The sequence below is a fragment of the Ciona robusta genome, chromosome 10 (assembly GCF_009617815.1).
Source record: "Ciona robusta chromosome 10, ASM961781v2".
Classification (NCBI taxonomy): domain Eukaryota; kingdom Metazoa; phylum Chordata; class Ascidiacea; order Phlebobranchia; family Cionidae; genus Ciona; species Ciona robusta.
In genome coordinates this window covers 955,809-970,144 of record NC_143244.1, presented here as the reverse complement: position 1 = coordinate 970,144, position 14,336 = coordinate 955,809, and the positions used below count along the sequence as shown (strand labels likewise).

Genomic DNA, 14,336 nt, shown 5'->3' with positions numbered 1-14,336 from the left:
AATGATGATCAATATAAGAGCTCCCACTACACCAAACACAGCTCCGATTATAACACCCAAGTTATCGGGGATGGTTGGTGGAGTACCACCAGTTGTGGGAGTTGTTGGTGTTGGTTGTCCTGTATATTAACAGTGAAGGTAAAGTGATCATTTAAAACAATATACAGTAGGTGTTATGTATGGGATGAAACTCTTAAGTTATAGTTAAATGTTGTTGAATGTAACATTGCATAAATTTATAAATATGAGACAACATTCTATGGGGCCGTGATGGCACCAACTGAAACTACCTGTTTCACAATTCCTTCCAACAAAGCCATTCAAGCATGAACAAGTGTAGTTGCCGGGAACTCTGTTACAACTCCCACCGTTCTGACAAGGCTGGGGGAAGCATAGATCTAAAATATTTTGAAAGTAATAAATATTCATTGATGATTTACAATGTTTTGTGGAATGAATTAGGAAGGGCCATCCACATGACAATGATAAATATAAAATTAACACAAACACAGATATGATGGTATGTGATGCTTTCAATTTTTCACTTACTTTAAATTGATATGTAAAATTTGAATAGCAGTTATATACCTACATATATATATTCTAACTGGGCATGGGGTGCGATATTAGCACCACAAGACAAATATAAACAAGCACAAGTAGAAATGTTCAAATCTTTTTGCATAATTAAGTCTTACCATCGTCACACAGAGATCCAGAGTAACCAGGATCGCAATTACATTTGTAGCTCGTCGCCAAAGCAACACACGATCCATGTATACAAGGGTTCGTTGCGCAGAAGGCTGTACAGATATGTAAGTTAGTAGATTGTTGTATAAAAACACGGAAGTTACAGGCTTCTGTAGCATCTGTATAAAAGATATTTACACACAAAGTTTAGCAGCTCGGCTGTGGGTATGTGAGTGGCAATCATGGATAAGTCAGCCAAGTCCAAACCCGCAAGGATATGTCCGGCGCCGTGTGATAACGACTGTCGTTTTCCGGCCACGCGAGGATAAAGTAAGTTACATTCAATTCAATTCGATATAAATGACCAAACCAAGTTAAAATAATGTATGCTTTTCCACACACTGTAATAGCATTAGCACTGAAGTAAATTAGTCTAAAGCGAAGACAAACTGAGCGACCAACACAATTGTATCGTACATGTCTTACCTCTTTGACAAATATAGTAATTGTACAGGGTGCAGAAATTGGTCCACCAGCCACCTTTACTAACATTAAATAACGCATTGTCGCTCAACCGATTATACGCTCTATTTATCCCATACACAGTAGTGTAGGGGCACATATACGCACAAGCTAATTGAGACTTGACCTCATTTGGTTCCACATTGTTCCAGTTTGTATATGCGGGCTTGTTGACGTAGGTGGTACCATCAAGAGCTTTGTAGTCGTGTATATTTGCACCTGCTAATTTCCTGAGCCCCATCCAATAACCAACACCGTAATCATATTGTCCCCATTCAATGTAACTAATTGTGGAATCGAGGTGTGGAGTGATGATATCTTGCATTGCTTGACTCTTTACCACTACTAGCTGGGCGTTGTCGGACTCACAAGCAGTCTTGGCTTGCTCGTATGTTTTACGAATAGCGTAAAATTTCAGCTCAATCCCGTTGTATGACACTGTAGTAAAATACAAAATTGGGGAAGTATTTAAGCTACAGTTCCTAAAGTAGATGTTTATAAATATACATCCTGAAAGTTATCAAAAACATAAGCAAGTTCACCAGTTGGTAAAAACTCTTTCATTTATTTTTATTTAAAAGAGAATAGAATTATCTACCAAAGTAACGTTTATACATTTTTCTGTCAAAGAAATTCCCTTTAACTTGATCTCTATGTTGCTCTGGGGCTCCCCGGTCTAAGTTATGGTTTAAAAGTTTGGTTTTGAAAACCTTGTTTTTTTGTTATTATGTAGCAATTTTTACATAAACTTTGCTTTTGTATTATCCTTTTTTTGCTGCTGTATGTTTTATTATGGCTTTAATGTGATTTCTTGTAAAAGTTAATGATTTTTTTAGTGAGATTTGGCAAGATTTTAGCAAAAAACAACTTGCAACATATGACATTATCTATTTATAAGTGATGCAATTGACATTTTTTGATGTCATTAATTTAAAAATTCCCATTAGTTGGGAAATAATCTAACCAGGAATTAATGATTTTTATATTTTGACTAAAATCCAAATTATAAGTACAAGCTTTTCGATGAAGAAATTCAAAATTTGCTGACAACATCAAACAAATCAAAATACAGTTTTCTGGTAATTTTTCTAAAAAAATTTTCAATTTGTTATTTTGCTAGCACAAACATCTGTTTTGTTAGAAAGCAAAATGCAACAGTTAGTCAACAGAAAATTTTTACAAATATATTAAACAGAAAATTTTTACAGAAAATTTTTTATATAAAACAGAAAATTTTTAAAAATATATCTCGTTAATAACGAGTTAATACAGTGGTTAAAGTGCTCATATCGTAATCGAAGTTTACTTAGTCCTAGATATATGATGCTACCACTGTGGGGGTGTGCTACCACTGTGGGGGTGTGTCTTTGGCCAAGATACATAACAACAATTGCTCCGACATGGTTACCAATGGGTTGTCCAATTTTACCAGCCAGGCAAAACAATTATATCCCCACAAGGTTGCATAAACAGTATCTCAAAACGGTATGTATCGAACAGAACACCAATATAATAAGTCATAAAGTGGCAACAAAGCAAAATATTGTTATAACATAGTGTGGTATTGATACTGTGGTATATGGTATACCACTTTACTTTAAAGTAAGTTACTGATTTATTTAAATTACTAACCAGTCAAACATTGAACTATCTTTTCATTCTCCCACTCTGCTGTAGCAAGGCATTTGGTTGCAGTGTTTCCAGTTGTTCCATTTACATAAAATAAAGTTGAACCATGGGAACACTGGAAGTTAGCTTGAGTGTTGTAGACACCACTTGATGGGTTGACTGGAACATTGTTGGGTGTTGGAGATGAACATTCTGTGGTAAAACAAAAATATTCAATTACAAATATTTGAGTAATAAAAATTAAATAGTGGTTAAAAAGCAGTATATACAGGAACTGACACCATAGCAAAGTGTTTGACGCGCCTGCTTCTAACTCGGAGGTCCCGGGTTTTAGTCCCGTCGCTGCTACCATTTTGTGTGTGTGTATCCTTGGGCAAGACAATTAACGGCAATTGTTTTAAACCAGGAGTCACTAATACACTGTCTAAATTGTCAGTTATACGGCAAAACAATCAGCCACAAAGTTACATCTTTTTGTTCATGCAAGAAAATATCATGTAGTTTGTAATTTATATTTTATTACACATATGCTCCCTTATGAAATCATGCAACTAATTACCAATAAACCAAATTAATTTATTAAAAATTCATTTACAAAATTCAACCTTGAAGTGAAATATTCTGAGCAAAGCAACTTGAACCACCATGTTTTAGCTCCAACTGTGATTGATTGAAAGAAGAAGTTAATTTGTTGGTAACACTGAACGTTGTTGTGTAGCAACTACCATTATACTGGCAAGTTGCATTGTAACCTGGTACAGGGGTGGATGGTTGGCATGGGTTTGTGCCGAGTCCTGATGGGAATTGGATCAAAGTAATATTTGAACCAGCGGAATCCTGGAATGACCATGTTATATTCTGTGGTGATCCAGCCACACAGAAATATACCGAGTACAACAGCCCAGTATAATCAAGTGCCCATGTATTTCTTGATGGGGTGACTGTTGGGTTGGAACAAGTGGGAGAAGCTGGAAGAAGTTTATAATTAAATACTTCATAAACATTGTTAATTAATCATAAGTTATTACCTGTAGCACACAAGCTTCCAAATATCACCAGCATTAATATTTGGATACTCATTTCATATAAACCGTAACCTAGACAGAAAACATAAGAAAATGCACCAACGTTATATTAAAAAAAAAAATTTATATATATTTTATTGGAATATGCAGCAAGAAGGTACTTTTGTTTGTTATTGCATTTGTTTGTTATTATAATTGGTAATACTGAAAGCATTACCAATATTATAAACTAACTTAAAACATTTATATGCATTTGATAAAAGTGTAACATAAAAAATCTGCAGCTTTTATTATTTTATATTTTTTATGTTTAAATCTGCGTTTTATACTTTATTAACTTACTTCACCTATTTATCCTGTGATCTCAGTAAAGTCAAATTGCCCACCTTGCATTAAATAAATTTTATAACCCACATTATTAAAAGCTCATATTTCTATAATATTTTTCCGCTTTCAATTTTATACAAAACAACTTTATTTACGTACTTCCTGTCAATATTTAAGCTGAGTACTGATGTAGTCTATTGTTCTAACATAATATTTATAGATTGATAATCAAAATGCACTAAAGCAGTAAAAATTCTCTCACCAATATTATATTTATCATCAGCTTTAAGACAGCATGCAGTGTATTGAAAATTATACACTAATAATATGTAGTATATAATATCAAAAGTAATTTAGATTTTACGTTTGATCAACCATACAAAATACTTATTTTAAGTTGAAGTTGAAGCAATAATACAAAACAGTAACACAAAAATACTAAAACAGTCTTACTAAAACGGAACACAAATAAATTTCGTTTTTATATCTATAATATACCTTAGGACATAACAGGAACTTCCTTAAAAATTCTGAGTACCAGATCAAACTTAGTTTAGATAATACGCTTACTTCCCAAAGTCATTAATCAACATCTGACTTCATCACTTCCCACAGAAGGAAATATTTTGCATGGTTATGCACAATAGATGCAGCAAGCTAATATTACATAATGCAACACGTACATAAAAATATGATTATTATATTTTTGGGCAATGCCTTATCACAGATATTATGTATGTTTAAATGTAGCAACTAATTTATCTTTACATGACAAGCCAATTTCAGATGTTACAACAAAGCTGTTTTATTCATACACCTCATGGCTGTTTACCAGCTATACCACACATGTGTCTTTGTGAATAGTTACTTGTTGATTTGGTTTACAATAACATAATTAGTGACATTAATTAGTGTTGTGAAGTTTTATTGAATTTGATCATAAGGTGCAGGAAGTGATGTCATACTTGTGTATTCTGGTTCCTTGTCCACTCTAACCACAGCTGTTTCATACCCACCATTCTCACCACTGGTTACAACCTATATATAACATAAAAAAATGTTACAACTTATGAACAAAATTTAAAAAAATGCAACCTATTTATAACAGAAAAATAAAGTTACAGAAAAATTAAACCTTTTAAGTATATTATTTAGCAAAGTATTTTAGGTAAAGCTGTTCTTAAAAACCTGTTGTAGTAAGGCATATCATAAATCTAATCTAAGCTATAAGTTGTGGACTGTTGTTTCAGTATTTATTATTCAATATTCAGGTCATCTACATCAGGGTAATCATAAAGGCACTGATTTGTGTTTTTTGATTCCTGCTTTTTTTAAACATTATTATAGAATTAAAATATGTTGTTGCAATTATAAGTTCTAATCTCAATAACAATATTGTCATCAGGGTTTAATTTTATAAAAAAAAACAAACAAATATCATAACTATAACAGTATAAACAACTTTTTTGTTCAATAGAATCATAAAGGTCTTAAAAATATGCAAAAATAAAACCAAACGCTGGGAAATAAAAATCAAACAAGCAAAACAAAAAGAAGCTTGCCAAACAATACATGATACCAGTATCAAAATAATATTAATATATAATAATATAAAAATAACTTGAAAAGTAAAAATTAAATAAACAAAACAAATTAAAAACCAGCGAAACAACCTAACCTGTCCATGAGGATCCCGATGTTTCAGTTCAACATAACCTTCTTCATCTGAAAGCAATTTCACATAAAAGTTTTAAATTTGTTGAGAATTATTTTAATTTTTACCTCGTTTAACTGATACGTTGTTTCTCATGTTTTCATAATTTGTTGAGCTTGGATCAATCTGAAAAGAAACAAATTCAATTGAAACGTTTAATATGAAAATCTTATTATATGAGCTGTCATGTTTGTGCTGTAACAGTTTTTATTCTTGGATTAACTTGTTTTACATTGATGGTGATTGTGCGTAACATATCTATTTATTGATGAGTCTCCATAAAAGTAACTTACAATATCTGCTCGGTTTAAGTTCTGGTAAGTAACTTCATTAGGAACATTGATGCCAGCATATTCTACAAAATACACAATAACAATGTAATTATTAAGACAAACGATATATATTATAAAACCTAGAAAGTAAAGTAAATATTTAAATAAAGATTGGTAAGAAACTGAAAGATTTGATAAATGAAACAAAAATTAGGCAACATTTTCTTTTCAATGTTTAACATGGGCATGAGGTGTTTGATTGTTTCAGTTAATCAATGAAATGAAAAATTATTATCTTACCATAACCAGCTGGGTATGTATTGCTAAGAAACATATTGGTAAATACTGAATGAAAATCAGGGAGATATTTTATACTTACATGTCTTGGGAAGTCACTTTATCTGATAGAAAGAGAATTAATTAATTTTATGAAATTATAGAAACAGCAAATAAAATGAGATTTGCATTGTTATAATGTTAATTATTTTTAACTATTACAGGAATAAACTGTTTTATCTTTTAAGCATTGAAATTGTAAGGGAGACTCCAATTAATGGCAACATGACAATCATGTGATGCAAATATGAGTAGCAATAAAATATGTTTGCAATTTAGCCAGCATGAACCCAGCAATATTATATATATGACCAATAAAGGTCACTTAGTCAACACAACTTAAACTACTCACCAATTTGTTTTCTTTTGTTTGGTGCAATAAAAAGTTGATAAACAAGAATGATGATCAAGATACAAGCCACCACCCCACCAACTGCAGCTCCGATTATAACACCCAAGTTATCTGGTGATGGGAAGGGTGGTGAAGTACCACTAGTTGTGGGAACTGTTGTTTTTACTTTTGTAGATACCAACGGAGCTGTAAAGCTACATGTTACATGGCGCATTCAAGTTTTAGCTCAATGCTTTCACAAACCAATGTATAAAGGTAACTTATTTATATTTGTGAGAAAATAAAAGTTGTAACAAGGGTGCTCATATTCATACATCTCAATTTCTATACTGCCAATCATTTAATCAGGAAACAGGTTAGAACAATTGTCGCTAAGCATCTTGCCCCAATAAACATATGCTTACAAAGGTAGTAGTATGGATTATCAAGCCTGGTATCCACTAGCTTAGAGAGTGGCTGTTCAATCACACTGCTATGTTACCAGCAAAAAAACAAGTCAATTTTTTCACAACCTGACTCACTATGTACATTAAGGTATAAAGATGAGGAAAAGTTCCCAAAATCATTGCTTGTATTGCAAGAATACAAGCCAGCATCTGTGGAGGATATATTGTAAAGTACAAGACATGCTGAAGAAGATCTCAATGTTCCATCCTTTAACCATGTAAATGTGGAAGATTGTACTTGATTCGATGTTTCACAGATTATGCTTAAACTTTGTGTGATGTTTCTTATAATGGAAGTAGCTGTTGATGAAACTCCATCAACCAATAGATTGGGAATTCCTGGAAATATTTTATTCATAATAATATTATAACACAATTTAACATAGGCCTATATTTTATTTATCTTTAAAACAAAATAACGTAGTATAAAAAAACAACCAAATAAACCAGCGAAGAGAATTAGCAACGTAATAACAATCAATAAAACCAGCATAAAAACTGTTCAAAGTAACACTTATACACATGACTAAGACAAAATACAACACAGGTTTTAATAATTTGTAAAGAAAATTGTGCATTAACAATAAACCTATACATAAAAATATGTTTCCTATTAAAACTTAAATGAATTCGTGACTTACTTGTTTCATTAACCACGGTAGTAGGTTGAGTAATGTTGGTGCCACCTCCATAAACACCATAATCAAACATGCTTGTGAGTATGACTATAGCGAAATACTTGCAATACATTTGTTGCGGTCATAAAAAACGTTTGGTGCTTATAACTGACAACTAATATATAAATTAACTGTTTAAATGAACTTGTACATATTTATTGACTCAAGCAACAAATTTAACTTAGATATTTAAAGAACATATTAGATTAACTTTACACATTGATTAAAGCGACGTATCGTTATTGAGTTTGAAATACCTGCGCTTCCCCAACAACGTTACGTCGTGTAAAGTACTAGCACGATTACCGTTTCCCGTGCATAGATTACGATTATCTCGAGGCACCCTTACAAACGGTATTGCACTGTTATATAATAAATGAAACACAGTTATACATTCATAATAAACCAACTTAAAAGCCAATCCTGTAAAAAAAATTGTATATCGCGCTTCATTGCAGTAACTAGTATACCGGCGTTGGCTACCTATGTTTCACCAAAAATTAACATTACTCAGGTCAGCTAAGTTATGCGATTGATTACGTAACTATAGAGACTGATTACGTACCTATATAGAGAACTGACGGCTCATCAGAAATTAGATACAAAACGGTAGTGATTAAATTGCATAATCCCGCCTACATGAACTATAAATAAACTAAAAAGGAAATCCTGTTTTCCATATTACGGTGGACTATACCGTGTGTGTATTATATAAAAACACGAGTGTATATCAACTGTATATAAAGTACATTGGTTCGTATGTCTTTCACGAATAGCCGTTTGTAATACCCCATTTTGCTTGTAAAGGCACTATAAAGGACTTTCCTTTACATTTCTTGAAACAGAAAGGTCTCTGGTTTAAGTCAACACACTAAAATACAAAACAGCTGGTATATAAAACCTCTAGGAATAAATTAATGAAAGTGTTCGTATTGACTTTCGTTTCGTTGATTGCCTGCCGTATTCTCGTTTCTTTTAATAAAAACTTCGTATCCGTCGTTAGGTGTTGTTACCTGAACGTATTGTACACAATATAATATTCATAAGCCTACGGCTAAATATATTGGGATAACTTACAATGCTTGGCCCGGCACCTTGTAAATCAGCATAACCTTGCTCATCTACATCAAAATAAATGTTTAAAAAGAAAACATTAAAAAAAAAAAGATTAAATCTTACCTCTTGTTACATTGACATTGTCCTTTAGATTTTCATAATTTGTTGATTGTGTTGCAGGTATGTTCTAATAGAAAAATAACAATTTAAATATTTTAAATACATCCTGATTTAAAAAAAAACAATGATCAAAATGCATTTACTTACATTAGTTACGTGTTCGTTCTGATAAGGTGATAGATTAGCAACTTCATAGTAACCTGAAGAAATAAAAAGAATAGACAGCATAGCTATTGTTTTAAACATTGCCTATAAATATGAAGTAAAACTTGATTATTCAGAACTTTTATTACTATCTTGCTTTTTAATAACATTTGTTTCAAAGTAAGTCTTACCATGCTCTGCTTCCATTCCAATGTTGCTGCAATTTAAGTAAATGTTAATATTTTGTTATTGTATATATTGCACAAGTTTAACTAGTGTTTACCTTCTTCCTGTCACTTCTTTATCTGCAAGGAGAGAACATGGCTGATATAATTTTAAATTATTTATAAATATACATTAGTGATTCTTCTTAACAGTATATTTAATTATTAAACCACTATTATATTAATACATGTTGTATTATAATATAAATATTCCCACCTTGGTGTGGTTTGTTCATTCGCTTCCTTAAACAATAAACCACAAGAATGATGATCAATATAAAAGCCACCACCCCACCAACTGCAGCTCCGATTATAACACCCAAGTTATCTGGTGTTGGGATGGGTGGTGGAGTACCACCAGTTGTGGGAGTTGTTGTTGTAGGTTGCACTTCATTTATCACTGATATATTGAATGTGAAAGTATTTTCAAATATTCCGTTGTTGATTTTCAATGTATAATTTCCACTATCATTGAATGAGGGCTGCAATGAAAAGAAACATTGAAGCTGGATTACAATTTGTCTTTAATAATTTCAAACCTGGTTTTGAGTAAAAACAAAACTTTGTGATGTTGATGTTTGCAGTTGATTAGTTGCATCGTTCGCTACCATGGCTCCTAAATACAGAGTGGTTTATATTATATAAGCAGAGGTTTATGGTAAACATACCATCCTTTGTTAAAGTGGTTGTATAATTGGTTGGGTTAAGTGAGAATGTGATGGTGCATGATCTTGGACCAGGTGGGGCAATATACCATGTACATATGTTACTGTGGCTGGTTGTACCATCATTCACTGCAAATCCTTCAGCTGCATCTGGAAATGTAAAAGGTTTTGTTCAACAATCATAGTTTACACAGAAAACTATTTATTGTTTAACATGTTTATTGCATAAAAGTTCTAATAATTTTTTTTAAAGTTTTATGATAAAGGCTTACATAAATTGCATTATAGTTAAAACATTATTAATAACACCAACAAAAAGGAAAATTCAAGAAAACAATTATTAATTGAATTAAACGCAGCCCATGCTACTCAAGTAAGAATTATCACGTTATTGCCAAATTAAACATTTCCATGCAGATGTTACATTACTCACAACCTCATAGTTTCACCATTTTAATCAGCAATGAAACTAAACTTTGTTAAAACATAAAAACAGAACATTTTTAATAAAAATATGAAATGCATATGTTTGGATTAAAAATAAAGTTGTGTTAGTTTAACCGGTAACCGGTTAGGCACAGCCATCTAGTAAACGGACAATAAAATAATTTGTACTTACAATGAACAATTAATGTCTTGCTGTCTCTTCCCAAGTTTGAATATTCCTGCATGGAAGTGTAGCTATTTATAGCTCTACATTCCACTATATCTCCATTGTTTGAACTACTCAGTGGATTGCTTGTCCATGTGTTACCAACCAACTGGTAGAAACAATTAAATAAATACCAACTTAATATTTTACTTTAACTTTACCGTTTTGTTTTGATTATTGAAATAAATTTCAACTCTGTCCCAAGAAGGTACACCCCCAGTTGCAGTACATTGGAATGTAGCAATGTTTCCAGCACAAATGGTATTGTTGCCAATCAATGTAGCAGTTGGTGCTGTGAAAATATGTGTATGTTATTGGCTTATTCAATTATAATTTATATCACAGCTACTGGAAACGCTTTGTCGGAAGTTGCAGCTTTATAGAGAGAGTAAATTGTCACTTCACTTTTAGACTATATATTGTCGCTGCCATGGCACAGTTGGTTAGCAGGCTCGTCGCTGATGCCGCTGTGGGCGTATGTGTCCTTGGGCAAGACACTTAGAGGCAATTACGCCAACCCTGTGGTTAGTAATGGGTTGTCCAAATTGTCAGCCAGACGATATAAAATAAAACAATTACCCACAAATTCAAAAACGAAAGAACTTGTTAGCTAACAGGAGGTGTAAAAAAACAGAACATCCATGTTATAACGACTGTCGTTTTCTGGCCACGCAAGGATCTGGCAAGGTACATTTATTCAATCATATAATTTTGCAATTAACATAAAGTATGAGTTTTGTGAAGATACACTCTCTACTTTAAACACACCACAAACCACAAACCTGCCCAACTTTGCATGATAATATTTGCCTGTGGGCTGTGCACAGCGTAAAGCACTTACTTGTTGTGTAACAACACATGGTGTATGTCTGGTTCACATTTACCTAGGTCTTAGGATAATGTGTGAAATCACTTACGATTTTTCAAGCAACATAATAATATAGGCATTGTAATACGGAACCATTAACTTTAAATACACCACAAACCTCCTACCTGACCAACATTGAATTATCTTTTCATTCTCCCACTCTGCTGTAGCAAGGCATTTGGTTGCAGTGTTTCCAGTTGTTCCATTTACATAAAATAAAGTAGAACCATGGGAACACTGAAAGTTAGCTTGAGTGTTGTAGACACCACTTGATGGGTTGACTGAAACATTGTTGGGTGTTGGAGATGAACAGTCTAAATGAATACAAATTATATTACTTAAGAAAAGTAATGTGGCTCTTAATTACTATATAATCTATTTTTTAATTTTTTTTATAAATGCATCTTAGTAATCTATCAAAGTCAATTTTGTTTTGTATTTTGTATAGGCCTAGTTTCCCCAGTTTTATGTGAAACATTATGGGCACAGCGGACTAAAATTAACTTTATTTTGTATTCCATATAATTGTATTCTTACTGGTTGTAAAACAGTATTGTCCTGTTGACATTAACAGATTAATGTATACTTTATAACTAAAGACAGCAACACATTCTAAAATTTACCTTTTACTATTATTGTCAATGAGTAAACAACAGCAGAATCACAGTCTAATGAAATGTTGGTGTTGCTTGTCATTGCAGTAAGGTATGTCAGACTTGTAGAAAAGCCCCCAGGTACATTTGTGCATGTAATGCTATGTGTAGCAGTTGGAGTAACAGTCTGACAACGACCAAAAGCAAATGAGTAAAATTGTGCAGCAGTTAGTCCTGTTCCTGACCACGAACATGCAGTTGGACTAGTTGTTACTGTTGCAGTGATCATGAGGTTTGTGGTTCCAGTTGCAACATTTGCTTGATTTCCAGGTTGTGGCAATTGAATTGCAGACAAATGTTCAGCTGTATTTAACATGAACAAATACATAAATACCCTTCAATAAAAAATATTTACCATTATAGTAAAACAATAATAAACCATGGAATAACATTTGTCGAGAATTAAACACTAATGATATATGGGCACAGAATCCCTGCCCTTAACATTTAATTTAGAACAATGCATCTGTGATAAAGGCATGATATTAGTTTGGCTTGTTCTTTAGTAATAGTACTTTTTTATAAAGATGTATAGCTAAGATTTATAAAACAATTGAACTTCCTTTAAATTAAAAGAAACGTGTTAGCCAAATCACTCCCACCTTCGATTTGTAAATTAACTTGAGTGATACAACCGACTGCCGAACAACTTAGAGAAACTGTTGCATGATTGAGGGTCAAATTTACATTCCTGATTTCAAGGCTCATGGGGAAAGTGTCACCAGTGTTAACATTGGATGTTGTTGTGCTAAGAATAAACATATTAACAAATAATAACAGCATTCATAATTTTATTTCTTTTAAAACTTACCTTGATGATGTGTCATAACCCGAAGCTAGATTTGCATATTGTGGAAATTCATTGTTTCTAAACCTGTACTGATCGATTGCCACCTTTGCCAAAAAAATAAAAAAATAAGAAACTTTTTATAAAACTACTTAATTTTTAAAATTAAGATGCGTTCTAAAGGTATTTAATATATTTGAGATTTCTATAACTGCCAGGATAATAAAATTAATTAATATATATATATAGTTTATACGTTCAATTTTGACAAGCAATCCTGTACTGTTACAATATAATAATATAGAAACCCTCTATTAGAAGATACTAACAATGTAAGAGTGCTTTATTAAATTCATAATATTTACTATTAAACTTACATCATTTATTTTCCATGTTAATGTAGCCGTTGTACTTGCAACATAAATCACATTACAAGTAGCAGTGGCATTTGATCCAACTGATGATATTGGGGGTTGTAGAGATAACGCAGAGAATGTGAATGGAGCTTGGGCATTTACTGCAGAACCTGAAATGTTATTATTGGAAACTTAAACATTCTTACTTGTTTCACGCAGTCCATTAAAAATACTATATCTGTTATTATTCTAACTGAATGAATGAATGTAACTTGTTTTATCCTTGCGTGGCCAAAAAACGACAGTCGTTATAACACGGGTGTCCATACACCTCATGCCAGCTTGCGAGTTACCAAGTATGTTACTTTGAGAGTGATTATTTGTTTGTTTTATTTTATGTATGGCTGATGATTTGGAAAACCCCCAAGTGACCACTGGGTTGGAGCAATTGCCTTAAGTGTCTTGCCCAAGGACACATACGCCCACAATGGTAGCGGCGATGAGCCTTGAATCCATTACCTCGGAGTTAAAAGCAGGCGCACTAACCACTAAGCCACGGTGCCAGACAATGGTAAAAGTTTTGCAAATCAAGTAAGGAAAATATAAAGTGATGCGTTAATGACAGTAAAACAACCACTGTTAACTAGAAGGTTGTTAAAACAAAATGAGATGAGTTATGATTACACTTCTTAAACAAAACCTACTTACCATATATTGTAATAACAGCAAAAGTCCACAGCTTAATGAAATTAACATATGCAAGTGAAATACAATTCATCTTATAAATACATATTCACTACAATAGCAAAATGTTTGTATAA

General features: G+C 32.4%; 3 protein-coding genes across 15 annotated transcripts in view; 1 reads left to right on the top strand and 2 right to left on the bottom strand.

Moving 5' to 3' along the window:
• The window catches only part of LOC149729293 (uncharacterized), a 127,683-nt gene that overhangs the window by 24,298 nt on the left and 89,049 nt on the right, over positions 1-14,336 (top strand). The gene's annotated exons all lie outside the window — the stretch shown is intronic.
• LOC149729301 (uncharacterized) overlaps positions 1-14,336 on the bottom strand; it is a 36,806-nt gene that overhangs the window by 16,241 nt on the left and 6,229 nt on the right. For 5 of the 12 annotated variants that reach the window (XR_016385803.1, XM_089886104.1, XM_089886107.1 and 2 more), the window contains exons 1-12: positions 7,955-8,110; positions 7,389-7,652; positions 6,868-7,053; positions 6,559-6,580; positions 6,480-6,502; positions 6,201-6,262; positions 5,976-6,033; positions 5,872-5,918; positions 5,159-5,231; positions 3,870-3,938; positions 3,447-3,809; positions 2,845-3,033 (exon numbers count right to left, since the gene is read on the bottom strand). Coding sequence is in view for 11 of the 12 variants with exons in the window: in XM_089886104.1 (XP_089742230.1) it covers positions 2,845-3,033; positions 3,447-3,809; positions 3,870-3,938; positions 5,159-5,231; positions 5,872-5,918; positions 5,976-6,033; positions 6,201-6,262; positions 6,480-6,502; positions 6,559-6,580; positions 6,868-7,053; positions 7,389-7,652; positions 7,955-8,063 (1,465 nt within the window). In the remaining variant the exon portion in view is untranslated. Of the gene's footprint in view, positions 1-290; positions 399-698; positions 804-1,176; positions 1,651-2,844; positions 3,034-3,446; positions 3,810-3,869; positions 3,939-4,691; positions 5,102-5,158; positions 5,232-5,871; positions 5,919-5,975; positions 6,034-6,200; positions 6,263-6,479; positions 6,503-6,558; positions 6,581-6,867; positions 7,054-7,388; positions 7,653-7,954; positions 8,115-14,336 lie in introns of those variants that run through there. The other 7 variants (XM_089886109.1, XM_089886112.1, XM_089886105.1 and 4 more) reach the window with 7 other exon arrangements.
• Positions 8,663-14,293, bottom strand: LOC149729302 (uncharacterized). The gene is made up of 16 exons (XM_089886862.1): positions 14,224-14,293; positions 13,537-13,685; positions 13,184-13,266; positions 12,343-12,707; positions 11,845-12,033; positions 11,013-11,143; positions 10,819-10,960; positions 10,203-10,349; positions 10,074-10,150; positions 9,752-10,016; positions 9,594-9,615; positions 9,502-9,527; positions 9,314-9,366; positions 9,170-9,233; positions 9,068-9,111; positions 8,663-9,003 (listed from the first exon to the last, which is right to left on the bottom strand). The coding sequence occupies exons 1-16, from the start codon at positions 14,291-14,293 to the stop codon at positions 8,905-8,907; spliced, it is 1,926 nt and encodes a 641-aa protein (XP_089742988.1). The 3' UTR covers positions 8,663-8,904.